The sequence below is a fragment of the Charadrius vociferus genome, unplaced genomic scaffold, assembly GCF_000708025.1.
Source record: "Charadrius vociferus isolate BGI_N301 unplaced genomic scaffold, ASM70802v2 scaffold282, whole genome shotgun sequence".
Taxonomy (NCBI): domain Eukaryota; kingdom Metazoa; phylum Chordata; class Aves; order Charadriiformes; family Charadriidae; genus Charadrius; species Charadrius vociferus.
Genome location: NW_009647731.1, coordinates 4,864,923 through 4,882,067, shown reverse-complemented (window position 1 = coordinate 4,882,067; position 17,145 = coordinate 4,864,923). Strand labels below are relative to the sequence as shown.

The 17,145-nt window shown below is 38.1% G+C and overlaps 1 protein-coding gene across 1 annotated transcript in view; it reads right to left on the bottom strand.

The window, feature by feature from the left end:
- Window positions 1-1,333: 1,333 nt before the first annotated feature.
- Window positions 1,334-17,145, bottom strand: part of PDCD4 (programmed cell death 4 (neoplastic transformation inhibitor)) — an 18,712-nt gene continuing 2,900 nt past the window's right edge. Inside the window, exons 2-13 of the mRNA XM_009881555.1 lie at window positions 16,110-16,256; window positions 14,813-14,909; window positions 11,064-11,363; window positions 10,411-10,505; window positions 8,566-8,679; window positions 8,061-8,282; window positions 7,690-7,787; window positions 6,376-6,490; window positions 5,449-5,556; window positions 4,301-4,411; window positions 3,164-3,303; window positions 1,334-1,798 (exon numbers count right to left, since the gene is read on the bottom strand). Coding sequence (XP_009879857.1) covers window positions 1,738-1,798; window positions 3,164-3,303; window positions 4,301-4,411; window positions 5,449-5,556; window positions 6,376-6,490; window positions 7,690-7,787; window positions 8,061-8,282; window positions 8,566-8,679; window positions 10,411-10,505; window positions 11,064-11,363; window positions 14,813-14,852 — 1,404 coding nt within the window. The 5' untranslated portion in view covers window positions 14,853-14,909; window positions 16,110-16,256 and the 3' untranslated portion in view covers window positions 1,334-1,737. The remainder of the gene's footprint in view (window positions 1,799-3,163; window positions 3,304-4,300; window positions 4,412-5,448; window positions 5,557-6,375; window positions 6,491-7,689; window positions 7,788-8,060; window positions 8,283-8,565; window positions 8,680-10,410; window positions 10,506-11,063; window positions 11,364-14,812; window positions 14,910-16,109; window positions 16,257-17,145) is intronic.

The window sequence follows — 17,145 nt, the reverse complement described above, 5'->3', positions numbered from 1 at the left end:
CCCCCCAGGTCGGTGTCGCTGAAGAAGCTGGAGAAGCTGCAGCGGGCGGCGCTGGAGGCGTCGCGGCCGCCCGAGGGGACACCGCCGCCCCGGCCCTAGCCCGGAGGTACCGCGGATGGTTGCGGATGAAGGGCTGGCCCGGGGCGCAGGCGGGGCTGCTGGACGGGGGGCGGGAGGCTCCGTTTCTGGCGTTTTTTCCGTCCAAGTTCCACTTGTCGCTTTCAGCTCTGACACGAAACTGATAAAGGTCAGGGAGCGGGAGGGGTCCGCCGTGCTGCTGTAAGGGCTGCCGTAGATGCGTTTGATTCTGGAGAAAGGGCCTGGCAAAGCTGTCCTGCACAGACACATTCGGAGTATCTTGGTGCCAGGTGGGATGCTCCTACGCATGGCACTTGTTTTCAAAAACATATTTGGTAAATACTTACCATGGGTTTAATTACTCAGTGCTCTTCTACAGATTGTAATGGAATCATCATAGAACAGTTTAGGTTGGAAGGGACCTTAAACCCCCTACCATGGGCAGGGACGCCTCCCACTAGACCAGGTTGCTCAAACCCACATCCAACCTGGCCTGGAACACCTCCAGGGATAGAGCAGCCACATCTTCTCTGGGCAACCTGTGCCAGTGTCTCAACACCCTCGTAGTGAAAATTTTTTCTCATATCTAATCTAATTCTTCCCTCTTCCAGTTTGAAGCCATTACCCCTCATCCTATTGCTATACTCCCTGACCAAGAGCCTGTCCCCATCTTTCCTGTAGGCCCCCTTTAGGTACTGGAAGGGGGGTCTCCCCAGAGCCTTCTCTTCTCCAGGCTGAACAACCCCAACTCTCTGAGCCTGTCCTCATTGGAGAGGTGCTCCAGCCCTCTCATCATCTTCATGGCTTCCTCGGGACTTGCTCTAGCAGTAATACAAAAGAGTGGTGTTGCATGCAAAGAAGCTGTGCATCTACTTCAGAGATTTGAACACAGTTAAATTTGTTCCAGTTTAAAAAAAAAAAAAAAGCAGAAAGGAGAGCTTCACAAAAAATATTTTTTTAATATGTTTTACCAGAACTTTTCACTTTTCCAGTTACAAAAAAAAAAATTTTTTAATATGTTTTACCAGAACTTTTCCCTTTTCCAGTTACAAAAAAAAAAAAAAGACAAGTTTGGTACATGGGGGCTAAAACCAACCAGTGTTCTCCCCTGGAACAGATGAATTAATCTTATGACCCAACTCCATTTTCTTGGGCTCTTTAAAAATAGCTATTTTTTCTCCCAAAGCACAGTATTTCTTCAGCAGCAATGGAAATGAGATCACAGCAGCTTAACTTGACCCTTCTATAAAGCTTTGTGTAAACCAGTGATTTTACGATGACAACACTGTCCTTGAAAGAAAGAGTGGCAGTCAGACATCGATGCAAACATGGAATGATTAGGTCATAAACATATGGCACTTTAAAAGGTAGCTTATTTGAAGGCACCCCCAGAGCAGAGTGGCCAGTTGTTCTACTATATGCCCAAAGAAAGAAGTTTTCTTTCTGAAATTTATAAAACTATTTAAAAAAAACGATTTGTACCCAAAACATGTGCTTTTAAAAAAATATGAACTGTGCTAGGCAACTCTTAAAATTTTGGTATATTATATATGTGTATACATATATACATACACACACAAAAAAGCATGCGTGTTTGTATATATATAGATATCTACTTTCCCTTTCAACTTTTAAGGCTTCAGGAGTTGGTTCTCACATTCAGTAGCTTTCTAGCTTCAGACGACCTCCATCTCCTTCACTCACAAAACGCTTTCTGCCCCTGTAAGTGAAAAGTATCTTTTCAGTAAGTTCAAAGTAGCATCACTTGTGTTTTCTTATCTATCACTGCAAAGAATCTTGTCTTGGGAGTCAAATAAAAGGTGTGCAAGTTCAGCAAGATTAGCTGACGTTCTTGATCACTGGTCAACTGATTCAAATCCAGCTGAATCTTGCATCTAGGTTTGTTTGCAAGAATCTTTTCAAAATTTGTGTTGTCAAGCGCTTCCTACTTTGCTCACCTTTTAGTGTTCACACTTGCAGAAGATCCTAGTTTGAAAGCCTAGGAATGGTGTTTTTCTACTCAAAACTGAAGTACATAAGCCAAAAATGCCTCCCAATGTAGTAATAACTGAAGTATAATCAAACTTTTGTTGCAGCAATGACTTTCAACCCTCCCACATCCCAAACCTGCAAAACATTTGATACCAAGATACACACAAACTCGATGTTAAGTCTGAAGCCTGCTGATAGAGGCTGGTTTTGATAAAGACGCTGACGCCGAATTCCTCACCGGTTGTCAAGCAGGTTTAAGAAGCCTAACAGAACACCCAAACTGGAAAAGATCTGTCTAACAAATAGTATTCCCTATATGTAAATTGTGAATAACAGTTTTAACATAAAATTTATTCATATTCCCCAGAAGAAATGTAACTTATGAATTGTATTGTGACCAGTAAGGAGAGGACAGAATAATGATTAGCTACAGTTACTATTATTAGCTATTAGTTATTAGCTACAGAATACTGATTAGATTAGCTACATTATTTATGCTAAGTAAACAATAACAAAACAAAAAGCACTATACAAACCATAGGACAGATATGAATGGATCAGGTGTGTAGAGCTTATTGCACATAAACATCCTACTCCCTTTTGCCATAAAGATTAGGATTGTTTGTCTTGTTTCAGAACTCTAGTCATGCTGTTTGGTATGTTCAAGTCATTGCTTAAAAGCAAATGTTTGTTTTTTTTTTTTCCTCTCCACTGTAGCTGACAGTTTTGCACTGTCACCTGCATGGATCATTGTGACACCTGAATCTCCCATCTCAGTACTGCACTGATCTCTACCAAGCAAATCATCAAAACAGGAGAGACAGGCCTTCATCCTCTGGAGAGCACAGAGGTGTGCTGCCTGGGACTCACCAGAGGCTTACTTCCCTTAAGTATTTATCCCAGCCTCCACATAACAGGTTTCCCATCACTGCAGCTTCTTAATAAACTTTTTTACCAGTCCAACTCTCTGTTTCTCCAGCCTCCATAGTTTCCAGTTCCAATCTGTAATACTTTGGTCATGAGATCCTGCTTTCTGTTACCTACAATGGGGACAAAAAGCAGTGCCTTCACCTATCTACAATAAAACAAGTACCTTGAAGGACAGAGGTCTCTCAGTGGTTTGGAGATTATTCCAGCCTGAAAGCATTCTTCTACAAACCGCTCAAGCACAGAATAGGAGTGTGGCACATCCAGGTTAATGTCTGGGATTTCACGGTAAACTCGTTCATAGCCCTGCAGAGTAAAAATACAAATAATGATCTGGTTATTCTATGATTTTATTACAATTTTTTTAAATACCCCTTTGCACTTGGAGGATTTATTTTTTCAATATAGTTTCAAGTACACTATGGACAGTTTCAACAAACCTAAAGCAGAGCAGCTGCAAATCAGTGGAAAAATAAAGTATAATACCAGCCAATACCATGGTATTTACACAACTACCTATCTACGTAAAAACATCAGCTGAATTTTTAATTTCTTTAGAATCCAGAAATCCAGACAGTACAGAATGTGTATGTTAGCCTGGCTGCTCTTGTATGGGAGCAAGGAAGGAAAAGTTAATTATTCTTCCATGTAAATGAAGAAAATGGGGCCACAAATCTCCACCACAACATTTTATGCAGTAAGGGAAATACTGATGACAATGAAAGATGACTTCACTTCCTACCAGCAGTATGGCTGGGTAAATTTTGACTCAAGTCTTTGTGTGGTACCTAGTTTGCCCTGGGATAGAACAGCTGTCCTATATTCATACCTAGAAGCAAAGCCATGGATGACTCTAACTGTGTAAAATATTAGCTTCTATATACTGTTCTAATTCACATTTGTAATTAAGTGGGTCCTTATTGTACTTCTTGAATTATGAAGAACTGTACAAAAAGAAAAATTACATTTAAGAAAAATGAAGCTGTAGTGCAGCATTTTAAATTATTAGTTTTAACCATTTAATTGTATAAAAGCAGTTTGGAATCTTTGACTGAACATTCAAATATTCTATACCTCACAGTTTTACAGAGAACTACTGCTCAGAATTCATTTGTACTTCCAGTACATGACAAGTATTGTACATACATCAGTAACAGATTATTTGTATGTGACACAGAATGACCATGGAGAATTTAATAAAGAGTAGCAGTCAGCAATAGACTACAAATAGTACTTAAAAGAAAGTAAACACTACACAAATTTTGAAAGACCTTACGCAGAATTGTCTAAATGCCACACTTACTCTTTTCATTTGGTCCATAGTAATGACAGAAGACCTCCAGAGGGATTTCAACAAATCCAGTATCATTTTAAAGGTCTTTTCTCCAGTTGACTCCAAAACCATCACAACAGCCTAAAACAAATCAGGCAAGTGGTTCAAGTACATGTTTTGTAACCATATGAAGTGCAAAAAGGAATGCATTATGATGCATTTTCTGGGGAGACAAGTCCATTTGCTACATGCACTCACAATTTCAGTATATTAGTTGAAAAGAAAAACTGATGTAAGTTATTTGGATAAATATAAAAGGTATGAAAAACCAGGAAGGACTAGACATGAAAAGCATTCCCTTTCTGGCTCTGGTTTGAGAGATACATGACTATATCCACATGGTTGCTGCAGTACAGATGGCAATTAATTTTTTGAAATTATTTTGATTTTTTTGCCTCTGTGATTTTAGAAGAACTTAAGAGTTTAAAAATCTACAAATCTTCACAACCCCCATCAACTAAGAGGATTCTCATTTTCTATTGTGACAAATTTTCTAAATGGAGTCAATTTACTGAAGAGAAAGTTTTGTAGCTTGTGGGAGTTCAGCTTTATTGCTAAACAACCATTTCCCAGTTTGGCCAAAGAGTACAAACGGGAACAGTCTCCCAGATATAGCAAAGATGATCTTTCTCTCATATAGTCTGGTTCTGAAACATCTCAGAGCTTTTACAAATGTGCTAGATGGAACAACTCCACCCTGAACAGGAGGCTGTATAACGTAACAAAGAGAGTTAACACCCATCAGAATACCCAGATATCTGAAACTAAAAGGAAATAAGCACCAAAACAAAGCATGGCTTTTTGCTGCTATTCCTCGGCAGAAAATAAACTCAACTCTTTTTTTTTTCAGGAATCAATAATAATCTGAACTCAGCTATTTACCCAACAAACAAAAATTTAATTCTGGATCTACCCAGAGTTAGCAGCATCTTACGCGTTGCACAAACAAGCACACAAACCATTAACTTTACATGAAACAATTTAGTTATTCAAATAACACCAGAACTCGCAATCAGAGCTTCAGATTCCAGTTATATTATTTGCATGCCCACATCAAAACAAAACCAAACCTGTCGGTATTACTGACAATTATTAAAAGGACTCTGATGTTTCCTTACTTCATACACAAGTTCATGGTGAAAATGGGGTACTTCCAGTTCCTGAAGGCAACGTTCAGCTTCCAGTACATCTCCGGAAAGCAAATATTCTTTCAGCAGCATATCAATCTGTTGAATTTTAAAACAAACAAGAAGCCCAGCACTGATTAGATATAAAATTTAAAAGCTGTCCACTGTTTTGATAATCTGTGATCAACCCAGCAGCACGTTAGTTACTGAAATTTGCTGCATTTTTATAAATCAAATTGAGATGTCATCAGCAACCTGAAACACAGTGTAAGCCAAATACCGATCCATAGTGTTAATACAGACACACAAGCACCAAAAACATTGCTTTATAAGATGTGTATCACCATAAAAGGTTAATATGGGTAAGATTGAGTTTATCTTCTCCCCTGAACTCCTCCTCCTATCACCTGTTACGCTCACAACCTAGAAATTATAGCATAAGTTTTCCTTTAAACCTGCCTACTTCGTAGCATGGATCTTTATAAACATTCCTGTTTCTTCCTCTCTTTTTTCAGGTAGTACTGTGCTTTTAATCAGTGATGCCAAAAATAATAGTTTATCTAGTTTAGCCAGTTTCACCTTGGCTCTAATTACTTCACCACTTCATACTGTAAGCTCTTAAAAAGCTAAGAGCTTGAAAGTTTTGCTTAAAGCAAAATTAAATGTATACTTGCAATACAGAATATTGTACTAGCATGTTCCCACCACTGACAAATACTACAAAATCAACAAAATTATCTACATTAGTTTAAAAACTACTTTGTATAAATAAGTTACATTAAAAAAAAACAACCCAAAACCAATACTCAAGACATCATTTTGCTAGAAGATATAGGTATCTCTTTGCTCCATACCAAACAAGATAAGCTTAGACAAGCAGTAAACTCTAGAGAGGAGAGTTTTGTAGAAGTCAGTTACCTCTTTAACAAGGTGTTTCACAGACTGCTGGCCACCTCCTGACCCCCACACATTGTCTATACGCTTTCCACCCTTTGTCATGCTCAGCAACACAGTAGCTCGGTCCAGCGCAGCTCTAGAAAGCAAAGTTAGTGTTTTAAAAAGTTATTACAGAACATCTGTAATTTCCCCCACTGCTATGCCTCTTTGGGCAAAGCGACCGGATCCCTGGGAAGAGGTGAGAGTTAGCAACTCCATGGGGACATCTGGATCAAGAAGTGGATAACACTTTTGGTTATACCATGCTTAGGACAGGTAACAGTCTGTGATGGCAGCAGACCTGAATCATCAATGCAGAACCTGAAAACATCCTCACAAGAAAGAACTTAATATTTTCTTATGCAGAGATAGGCTTCCTTCTTATGCAAGAAGGAAAGTTATTCCAATCCTCATATTCAGGGCTAGCCAATAAAAATAACTCTATTCACCAAGACTTAACGAGCAGAAAAGACTGGCCAAGAATTAGCAAAGGCAGCAAAGCATCCCAGATGCACAGTATGCAGGCTACAATCCTTCAAATCACAGGAGACATCTGTATAACTGACAGGCAATTTGCTCAATTTGAACCCTCAAGTTAGACAGCTAAGCAATTGTCTGCCTTCTGAGAGTACCTAACTATAATTATTACAAATGGAACTTTCAGAAGCTACAAGAGTTCAGCACCTCCGTATCAAGCCCAAAACATACACTTACGAGGGAAAAATAATAAAACATGACTAGTTATTAAAATGTCCCTCTTTGTCAGAGATTGCTTCTTCAAATTTCTCACCCTGACATGGAAAAGTGTTATACTTCTTGATGAATAAAGCATTACAGAGAAAGTCTGGGAAAGCACTGTATGAGCTTCAAACCTTTATAAGGCAAAACAGTTAATCCCTTGTGCATTTCACAACATATTTACAGCAGCTGTCCTGATGCTATATTTACTCATTAATCACATTAAAGCTTTCTCTAAAGACAAAACCTTCTATAATCACTTCTTGTTTCAGCTCATTTTTTTTTTTCCACCCTCAAACATAAGCTGGACAACAAATGTGACAAACTGAACTCAAATGTATCAATACATTTTTCAGGTACTTTCAGTGTTTCTCCTCTAACCAGAGTCATTCTGGATTTTACTGTTGTTGTCATTGCAGACTTTGTGGGTTTCTTTTTTATCATTAAAGAAACAGAGTTAAAGAACCACATGATTTATCCTGACATCCTAAATTCCTGATCATCATCTTTGGCATTCGGAATAGAAAACTGTAGCTGTGTAAAAAGCAAGAAAGTTACCGAGCTTGGATGCAATCCACAGTGCCTTTGTAGCCATCTATGTAGGTATTGCTTAGAATACCATCTCCAACAGCTCTAGCAATAAACTGGCCCACCAACTGCAAAAAAAACAGAAGCATTTTTAATTAAATGTTGAATTTCAAAGTAGTTCTGAGTAGACAGTTACAACGTGCTTAGTCTTCAGATTTTATTTAAATGAGCCATCTTAAAGTAAAAGCAGAGCCTGGGAAATTTGTAGGGGAATACAGACAGTAAGACAATCCATAGGTATTTTTCAAAATACAGAGTCTATTTCAGTTTACTTGATCAATTCTAGGAACAATCTAAAAGAAAAAGCTTTTGACTACTAGCATAAAACTTTACAAATATACCTGTGGTGCCTTGGGAGAATCCAACACCAATTCAGGTAGTTCTTTAAGCAGTCTATCAAATGATTTTTCCACATCAGTTTTGCTTACTACTGTTCCACAAAGGTCAGAGATAAGCTTAGATGTCATTTCCCTGTGACTAGCCTTCCCCTCTAATGCCAAGGAAACAGCCAGCACTGGCACACTGTATTTCATTTCGCCAAGGTTTAAGTCCTTCAGCATCTCCTAAAGAAGATTTGAAAAACAAAACAGATTAAGATTTCATAATTCTTATTACATAAATATATATTATATAAATATATTACAAATATATAAATATTTACATGCTTATATTTAATATATTTACATATATGCTTCTGCTTATGTAATGAATCTAATTGCTTAGGTATTCTTATTGCACATTTCTTGCCAACATCTCTATACTCTCATTTATAGCTAGCAGTTGGATTCCCTTGTATGCTACAGGTTTGCCCCCTAAAATAAATATGTAAAAAGGCATGTAACATACCGAAACTTCGTTAGTATCTCCATGTTCAAAATATTCCTGTATGATTGGTGTTAAAGTTTTTTCAAATGCTCTTTCATCCAGAGGTAAAACTACTGTTTCATAGACACAGTTCTCCTGTTTCAAAATACAACAAAAGCATATACAGTTTTGTAAACAGTACTGTCTCTTACATCTTATGCAGCGCTAATAGCATCAAAACATATCTTCTAAATCCTTACTGCTTTGGTAGTCAGTATTCTGCCAGAAAACATCAGATTATGTCTGTACCATTAAAGTGTGGACAATGCTGGCTAAATGTCATGCTTCTATTTTGAACTCACCGTTAGCTGAATTCAACTGAAAGGCTGAATTTACTGTTAAATAATGGTTAACACTCCAAACTCTGTTCCTAGGATTCTGATGACACCACATGAACACAGAGATCAAGTATCTATGTGCTACGTACTGAAAGGAGAGCGACAGAAACCCCTGTCCCATCCCAGCAGAGTTTGCTGTGCCGTAGCACAAGATTTAAGTTTCAGCATCTTTCCCTGCAAGTGGCACTCCAGTCCCTGACAGCAAGCCTGCCCGTTTTCCCTCTTTCTTAGCGTCTGCTTGACCAGACAGGTGATAGCACGTACAGATCAGAGAAAAGGCATTTTCAGAATACTTGTGAGTGAAGACGTTCCCTAAGGGGAAAAAAGGGTAACACAGCAATGGCCGCCTGTATAACCCGGTCTTGCAGAGTTCCAGCACAACCAGATCTCCCCACCTATTCCTCACACACTACGGAAGTAACTTTCAGAGCAATACTACAGAACACAGAAATCTGAACAAAGAAGTCTTCCAACTAATGCTTATTGGAAAGAAGCTTTCCATGATCTAGAAGTCCAAAAGCCTATCCTTCCACCACATCAGTCTCTGTTTTCAACCTTACAGATGCAAAGCAGAAGTTCAATGGAATATTTATTCTTCATTAAACTTGCTTTTATGCAGTCATCCGTTTCATCTTTAACAGCTATCTCTGCTCAGGTAAACTGTTGAATTGCAGGGAAAAAACTGATACTGGAAGAAGGTTTTGATATTCCCACATACCATCCTCTCAGCATCTATGGCTACAACAACCAACCTCTGCTCAAAGGACACCACCACCGCTTTGCTTATGTTACACAGAATTTACTTAGGGTCTCACAATTGTATTGATCTCAGAGGCTTTAGTAATCTGTGTTTGTAATCAGCATTTCCCTTCCCCAGTGATTTAATGTTATAAAGCACCCTTTGCCCAATAATCTTTACTTCTATTCCCCCCGCCCCCCAGTAACGTGTCTGTAAGGTACAATCTTCCACAACATATCCTAAAATAAATACATGCAAACAAAATATCTAGGCTATGAACTTTGCTTTGGTTTGAAGTATTTATACCAAGTAGATAAAAGATATTGGGAGGGTTGGGAATACAGAGAAGAGAAAAATCTGTAAGGGATACTTTCCCAGACAAAGCTCCCCACTTGAGAAAGTCCATGTTGTGTTTTTAACGTGGTGCCTGTTTGCAATATAGAGCAGCATTGCCACATTCACCTCCATGAGAACCAGCAGGGAAAGAACACACCTGGGAAACGTGTGCTGCCTAGTCAGGCACAGAAAGAGAGCTTGTGAGGTAAGATCTGAGTGTTACACTGCAACACTTCTACACCAGTTGTCTTTAACTAGCCAATAATCCATTCTCGAACATAAAAATGAACATTTAGTACAGCCAGGCTGACATTCACATAACCTACAAGGTCAAACTTTCATTAATATGAGCATCACAGCAACTGAAACCAATGAAGGAAATAAAAACCAACACTACAATAATTATTTGCCTACCTGGTCATCATCATAATTAGGATCTTTAATATCTACTTCTTCCACATCATACACTTGACCTGGTGTTCCCCAAACTCCTTTACCACCTGCTCCACCTAGCAAAAATATGGGACAGTAAGCAAAACCCAACACTTTACAAAGAATACTTCTGAGTTCAACCCAACATTTTCTCACTTGAGTGACTGTTCATGTCCACCTCCTGACTCTAACAATATATGCTGAAAAGGGTGTGTTTGTATGATGTGTTCCCACTTTAGCAACCAGTCTTTTTATCACTTTCCAGTAAGATACTAGAAGCAGTATAAAACTGCACAAGAATTACTGAAAGTTGAAACTGTACTTTCAGACATAACCATGCTTTAAGTTTGCATTAATAACAGTCCTGTGAAACAGCAACAGTTCAAATTTGTGTATTAAATTTGCTAAGAAAAGGTACTTACCTTAGAGACAGAAATTAATTGATACACATATAAAGTTTTCTGATAAGAATGCCACCTACTATTAGCTCCTATTGTCACCTACTATCTAACATACAGAACGCAACGCCTGCACAGACTGTGGCTTATGAAAATGATTCCCCGTTGCAAAAAAAAAATTACTACATTTCAGACAGAATCTTTATCATGCTACTGGCTTCACCACACTATACCAACCTTTCTTTGGTAGACCCCTTCCCTTTCCAGATCGGGATCGCCTGTCCAGGAGTTTCCCTTTTGGGCTCGTTGGTACAACAACTCCAATCTTCAGTGTCTCTCCATTTTCACTAACAGAGTCTCCTCTCCCAGAATCTCTAGAAGAATTTTTCCTCAACCGCCTCTTTGCTTTAGCATTTATTTTGGCTTCAGTAATGGAAGTTGCAGGAATCCAATTTCCATTGATTTCAGTTTTTCGTTCCTCAGACCCACCATTTTCTTCATCACCGGAAAATGGAGCATCACTTAGATTCTCAAGTTCTTAAAAAGAGATAGAGCAAAAAAAATCTGTTACAGTTTTAAACAGTTTTATGTGAAAATACCAAAACAAATTACATTTTAAAAGTATTACAACATTAAACAGAACTCTTATTTCCAACAGTGTTACAGCAAATGTTGTTTGCTTTAGAGTATGCCTACACATCACAGTAATAAGGAGTTCCTTATTCCCCTGCACAAACTATCCACAATCTAAACAGAGCATATGTCAAGAGTTGGAAAGCAAATGAATAAACCATTTATAAACAGGTAAACCACAGAAAACCCCACCCTTGTTAAACTAAAAAAAAAAAAAACAAAAAAAAAAACAACAACAAACCCAAAACTATCGGAACTCCTCAGCGTATAAGATCTAAATGCCTAGTTCTCACTCCACCCACTCATCTCTTGATTTAGAAACAAACAAAACTGCCAATACAGTAAATTCCGTAAGAACTCACTAATGTTAAAGACTAGTCACCAAAGTGAAAGTAATTTCCTAAATCATCAACCAACATTCCCCTCATTCAAGGAATTTCAAACAGCTCACCAGCTGGAAAAGTAATGATACAGACTTACAAGAATACAAAACTAAAATCACTCTTTTTTTTTAAGTTAGGGGGGGGAAACCAAAAGCCATTTAATTCAAAGCCTGGGAAGTTTGGTAACAAAAACTCATACAATAAATAAAGCCTTTTGAAACAGTCTGATCCCTCCTCTTCTCTATGGATTGCCCCTCACTGTGGCTTCCGCCAAGACTGTTTCTAAAATGGCCATGGTTTATTCCCCAGCACATCATATATACTGGGTAACTAGCTTTGTTTCATACCCATCAAAAAGCTCTCACAGCTTAAGGATCTGTAAATGTCTGAGCACTGAGAAGCGCAATAATTTCACTCTTTTGGGAAGCTAAATGCACATTTAAAATCTGGATCTCAAGTCTTTAATTTCACAAAGTCAGGATGTCCCCCACCTGAGCTGTATGGTTCTTTTTCAGCAGAATGTCTTACTGTGAGTGTTAAGAGCAAAAGCCTTCTTCATTTCTTCTTCCCCTTCTGAACCCATCAAGATAAAATACCCTCTGGGGACCTACTTTACATTCCAGTTAGTACCCTGGGAGACCCTGCAAACTGGAAAACACACAAGCAAAGGGAAGAGCCTCAGCTCTCTGTTACAGAGCCCTTCTTTTCTAGAGGATTCAGTAGAGTCTCAAAGATACAACCTATAGCCTGAACCCTAGGAAGCACAATGATGACGCACACAAAAGAAGCTGCTTTTCCAGCTGTGCCAAGCCTGCTTTATGGAAAAGTTCACTGCCATAAACCCAGAATATGAAGAGTACTTTACATTTGTATTTGAACTTAGCCAAATGTATTACTTCACCATTCCAATACATTCTAATTAGCAACGTTCATTTGGCAGTACTTCTCAGAAGTATACTTTTTCAATTCAAAACAGGTTCACGAAAAACTGTTTTGAAAGCAAAATGCACAAATAAAACATTTCCAACCTCAAAGTATTTACCCATATCAAAGAGGTTACTACACTACAAAATAAAGAAAGTTTGATGCAACTGCCTCCTTTGTGATCAAAGAAATAACATTTAGATACTAGTGTTCAGAGATATGAACGCTATAGCTGAACAATAATGCTGCCATTCCAGTCTAAGCTTCATCTTTCCACTCTTTACTCCCACCAAAGCATTCCTTTTATGCTTGCAGCAAGCTGAAAAAGAAAAGCATACATCACGTCCAGGAAAAGATTCCCACAACAAGCTTTCTCAGTTTGTCTAGTATTTTAATAAAACAATGAGAGATTTGCATAAAGCTAGCACCGGGGGGGTGGGGGGTGGGGGGAAGCAAAACCAAACAGAACAGGTTTCCTTCCTCTCGTTCCCCAGGGAGACCCCATCAGCACAACCAGCTCATCTCGGACAACTGAATTTGAATTCTTCTTCATGCCCACTCTCCCATGAATTTCTCCAGTTTAGACCTGAAATCTGGCTGTCCAGAAACTACAGCCTTCAATGGCCACATACTTCTTCCTCAGTTTCCAAAGAAAATAACCAACAATTAACACAGGTCAGCCCTGAATCTGATGACTAAGAATAAAAGGGGAGACTACAGTCCAATGTCCTTACACAACCCTGCTCTCAGGTTCAAGACTAGAGGAAAACCTCCACAGGAAGCATCCATCCCATAAGACTTAGTATTTCGCACTGCATTGCTAAACTATTTTTTTATATAACGCAATAATTTCCAACTGCAACATCTTTCTCCATAATACTATGATCAACTGGCCCTCCACTATTAGTTACCTAGCCAGGCTGAAAAAAAAAAGGTTAAACAGATATACTAGTTTTCAGTACTTTTCTAAAATAAAAGTTTTATTAAAAGTACATATAAAATCATGCAAATCTTCCTTTCAGCTTCTCATTTTTACATCATATAACATACACATATAAAAGCAATAACGGTGTTCTATAAACATTAAGACTCTGCTTACTATATATTAAAAAGTTATCCAAATTGATCTTATTACCCTGCTATTAAGCCTAGCAAGCACACTTAAAATCTGTGCTTTTATGGTGCTAACTTAATTAACAAAGCATTCAGAAAGTACTTACCTACACACAAATTTCCTTTGACCAAATTAGGTCAATTTAGATACCTAGCAGTTTACCACCTATTATCCAAATATAATACGAAAATGCTGAGAATCAATGTATCTTCTACATTAAACTAATTCTGGTTTAAAAAATGAGGTCACATGGAGCACGTTGCCACTTCAACTGCATTAGATACCATCTTAACATATACACGATTTTTTTCTGAAAAACATTTTAAACCTAAAAAACGTCTTTGGTATAAAAAGGTCAGTGCAGATCATCACAACCTTTGAAAGACACAAAAAAACCCATGAAACTGTGTTAACTTGACTGAGTATCATAAAACATGCCGGTGATATGGACAAAACAGTCAATTTCAGGGCAGCCTCTAAGGCATGCCCAGTAAAATTTTCTCATGCCAGCCCACTTCCAAGGGGAGTCCACTTCCCACTTCCAAGTCTTTGATCATTTGTTTTCTCTAATTTTAAGCTAAACAGCTACATATAAGCGGAATTTGTACCTCTCAAATGCACCTACACGTTATTCTTTTCTTCACACCAGCACTACTAGAAGTCAGATGATAAGGAGTCCAGAGTCACTACTCTCTATTAAGTTGAAGAAATGTTAACTTTATCATTTTAACAAATTTCAAAATAAATGTAATCAAGCAGGATACTATGATATATACTTGAAAGAACTTTTTTGTAAATTTTTGATGAAGATTTTTTTTTTTTTTAAGATCACTACTGTTAAGAAAGTAACAGGTGATACAATTTTTCTACAAAGAACACTGCAGGTGAGCTAAGCAATTTTAAATAAAAAAAATACTGAATATATAACTTACCTGTTGGGGTAACATAAACACGCTCCTTCTCTGTTTCCATAGTTGATTAACAGAACTGACTGTGAAATGTAAAGTCGTAATGTTTTCCTTTCAAGGCCTAAACAAAAATGGAGAAAGTTAGCGGAAGAAAACCACTAGACCAAATCTTAAAGAAGTAAAAAGCTGCAAAGGCTTTACTCACAAAATACAATGCAAAAATGGTTTGGGTTTTTTTTAAGTTATAATTAACTATCAATACCCACTGAAAAGTTCCTGGGAAGATAAACAGTGCAACAGGAGACACCACCACCCTCAAACACATCTATCTAAGCCTTGATGTCTTTGCAGCTGTGAGTTCTGCTGCTTATAAAGAAGGCACCAGGAAAAAAGCCGTTACTTTAATGGTAAAAGCCCTCTGTATGCAGCCTTTTTAGTTGATAAAAGCCACCTCTATCAACTTAGACTGTCCTATTCTGCAAAGCAGTTATCTACATGAGCATACAATATCAATGTTATAATTGTATCCACAAGAGAAATGTTCTTCAGGTGAACTATACTGATAAAATGGTACCAATTTATCAAGTTCAGACCAGCCCTTAGTAGACAAGCTGGTTTTTGTTCTTTCCCTCGAGAACATCATGTTTGTTTTCCTGTACGTGTACATACAGCTGTCAAGCTTTCACATCTGTGTTGCTGCGCCCTTCAAACACTCCTTGCAACGACCATTCAATCTGCAAGGGATAAAGTTGAACACTTCTCTTTTTCTGTTACTTTCTCCCTCTTCCTAGCAGCTGTTATTCTACAAACCACCCAACATCACTGTGAAAGAGATGGCATAATCCATCTTTCCTTTATGTACACAAAAAAATAAGCAGCTCCAGAATTCCCCATACACTTTTTCACCTGCAAGATTTTCACAAATCCCTTTGTAGTCCTGTGAATATTCCTGGTATTTGCATCTGCCCCACAAGAATTCAGTGGCTTTTTTTTTTTTCCCCCATCTCATCCTTTGCTGCCCTGAAAACAGCTTACCGTTGAATAGCAGATTGTGACACCAAACGACAGCACTCCCTTCCCCTTTTTTTCTCTTTCCTTGTTTTCACCCTCTTATGCCCACTAGCCTACCACAGACCTATTAACTGCAAATGATTCATCACAGACCGTTGGCAATAAAGAAACTCTGGTTTAGGGCACAGTATCAAGCTGTCATGATGTTGCATTTCCTAATGTCAACCCAAACAGTTAACAGTTTTGTGTAGTAAGAAGTCCTCCCTGCCCCACAGCATTTTATTTCAACAAATATTTTTTTCTGAGTTACCTCAATCAATCATTCAGAAGTTCTCAAGTGTTCCCAGTCACTGTTGGTTGAGAGCTTTCTTGTATGGATCCTGTTCCAATCAGAGCAAACTACCTTGTAAGAACCGTTTTATTCTTCCTAGTAGAATGTTCCATCAGTTGTCAGCCTCTTTGAAAAAAAAGAAGACAAAAGACAAAACCTGTATTAAGTAACAAGACTTTTATAATTTGCAATCAAGTCCTAAATTTCAAGTGGAGAAATAATTTTTCCATATAGGATGCCAGTTGAAATTTTCCGCCTACTGCACGGTAATAAATAACACAACTTTCATATGCTGTCATGTTGAGATGCAGTACCCTGCTTTGTTTGTAATGAGGACAACAGAGTAACTGAGCTTTATGATTCATGTTGTCATATTGATCAGGAGCCATATTCTCCATTTAGCAATGCATCCTCATTAACGCAAGCAGACAGGTCTGCTGGAACTTCAGGATGCTGGTATTTATCACTCATCACTTATCATTTATCACAAAAATCACTTCATATTTTGCGTATTTATACCACACGGTATTACCAATCAACTAAGAACACAATTTAAAAACCTACATTAAAAACATCAGAATAAATAACCCCAAAATTTTATGTTAGAAGAGATAACACTGGAACAAAATGGACAGAAGCAAATTTAGGCATCTGCAAAACAAGAATGCTGCCAGAGATCTTTAGATTAATGAGTGATACTAACACTATTTCTAAAGCAGTTCAGCAGATAAGGGTATTTCCGAAGTCACTGAAAACCATCAATAAAATATGCTCAGCTCTCTCTACTTGCCACCACTGCACGTACTTCATCTAAATAGGCAAATCTACCCCACCAGGTAAATAGCGGCAAATTAATGTTTAGGAACAACAGACGCTGCAGAAGCAAGCTTCCAAAACTTATCAACAGCTTACATCTAACCAAAACATCCCTGAGGAACTTCCACACAGCTTACACGATTTTTCTCTTCTCCCTAACTTTAAGCAAACACTCCCCCTCCTCCCCCCCCCTCCCCCC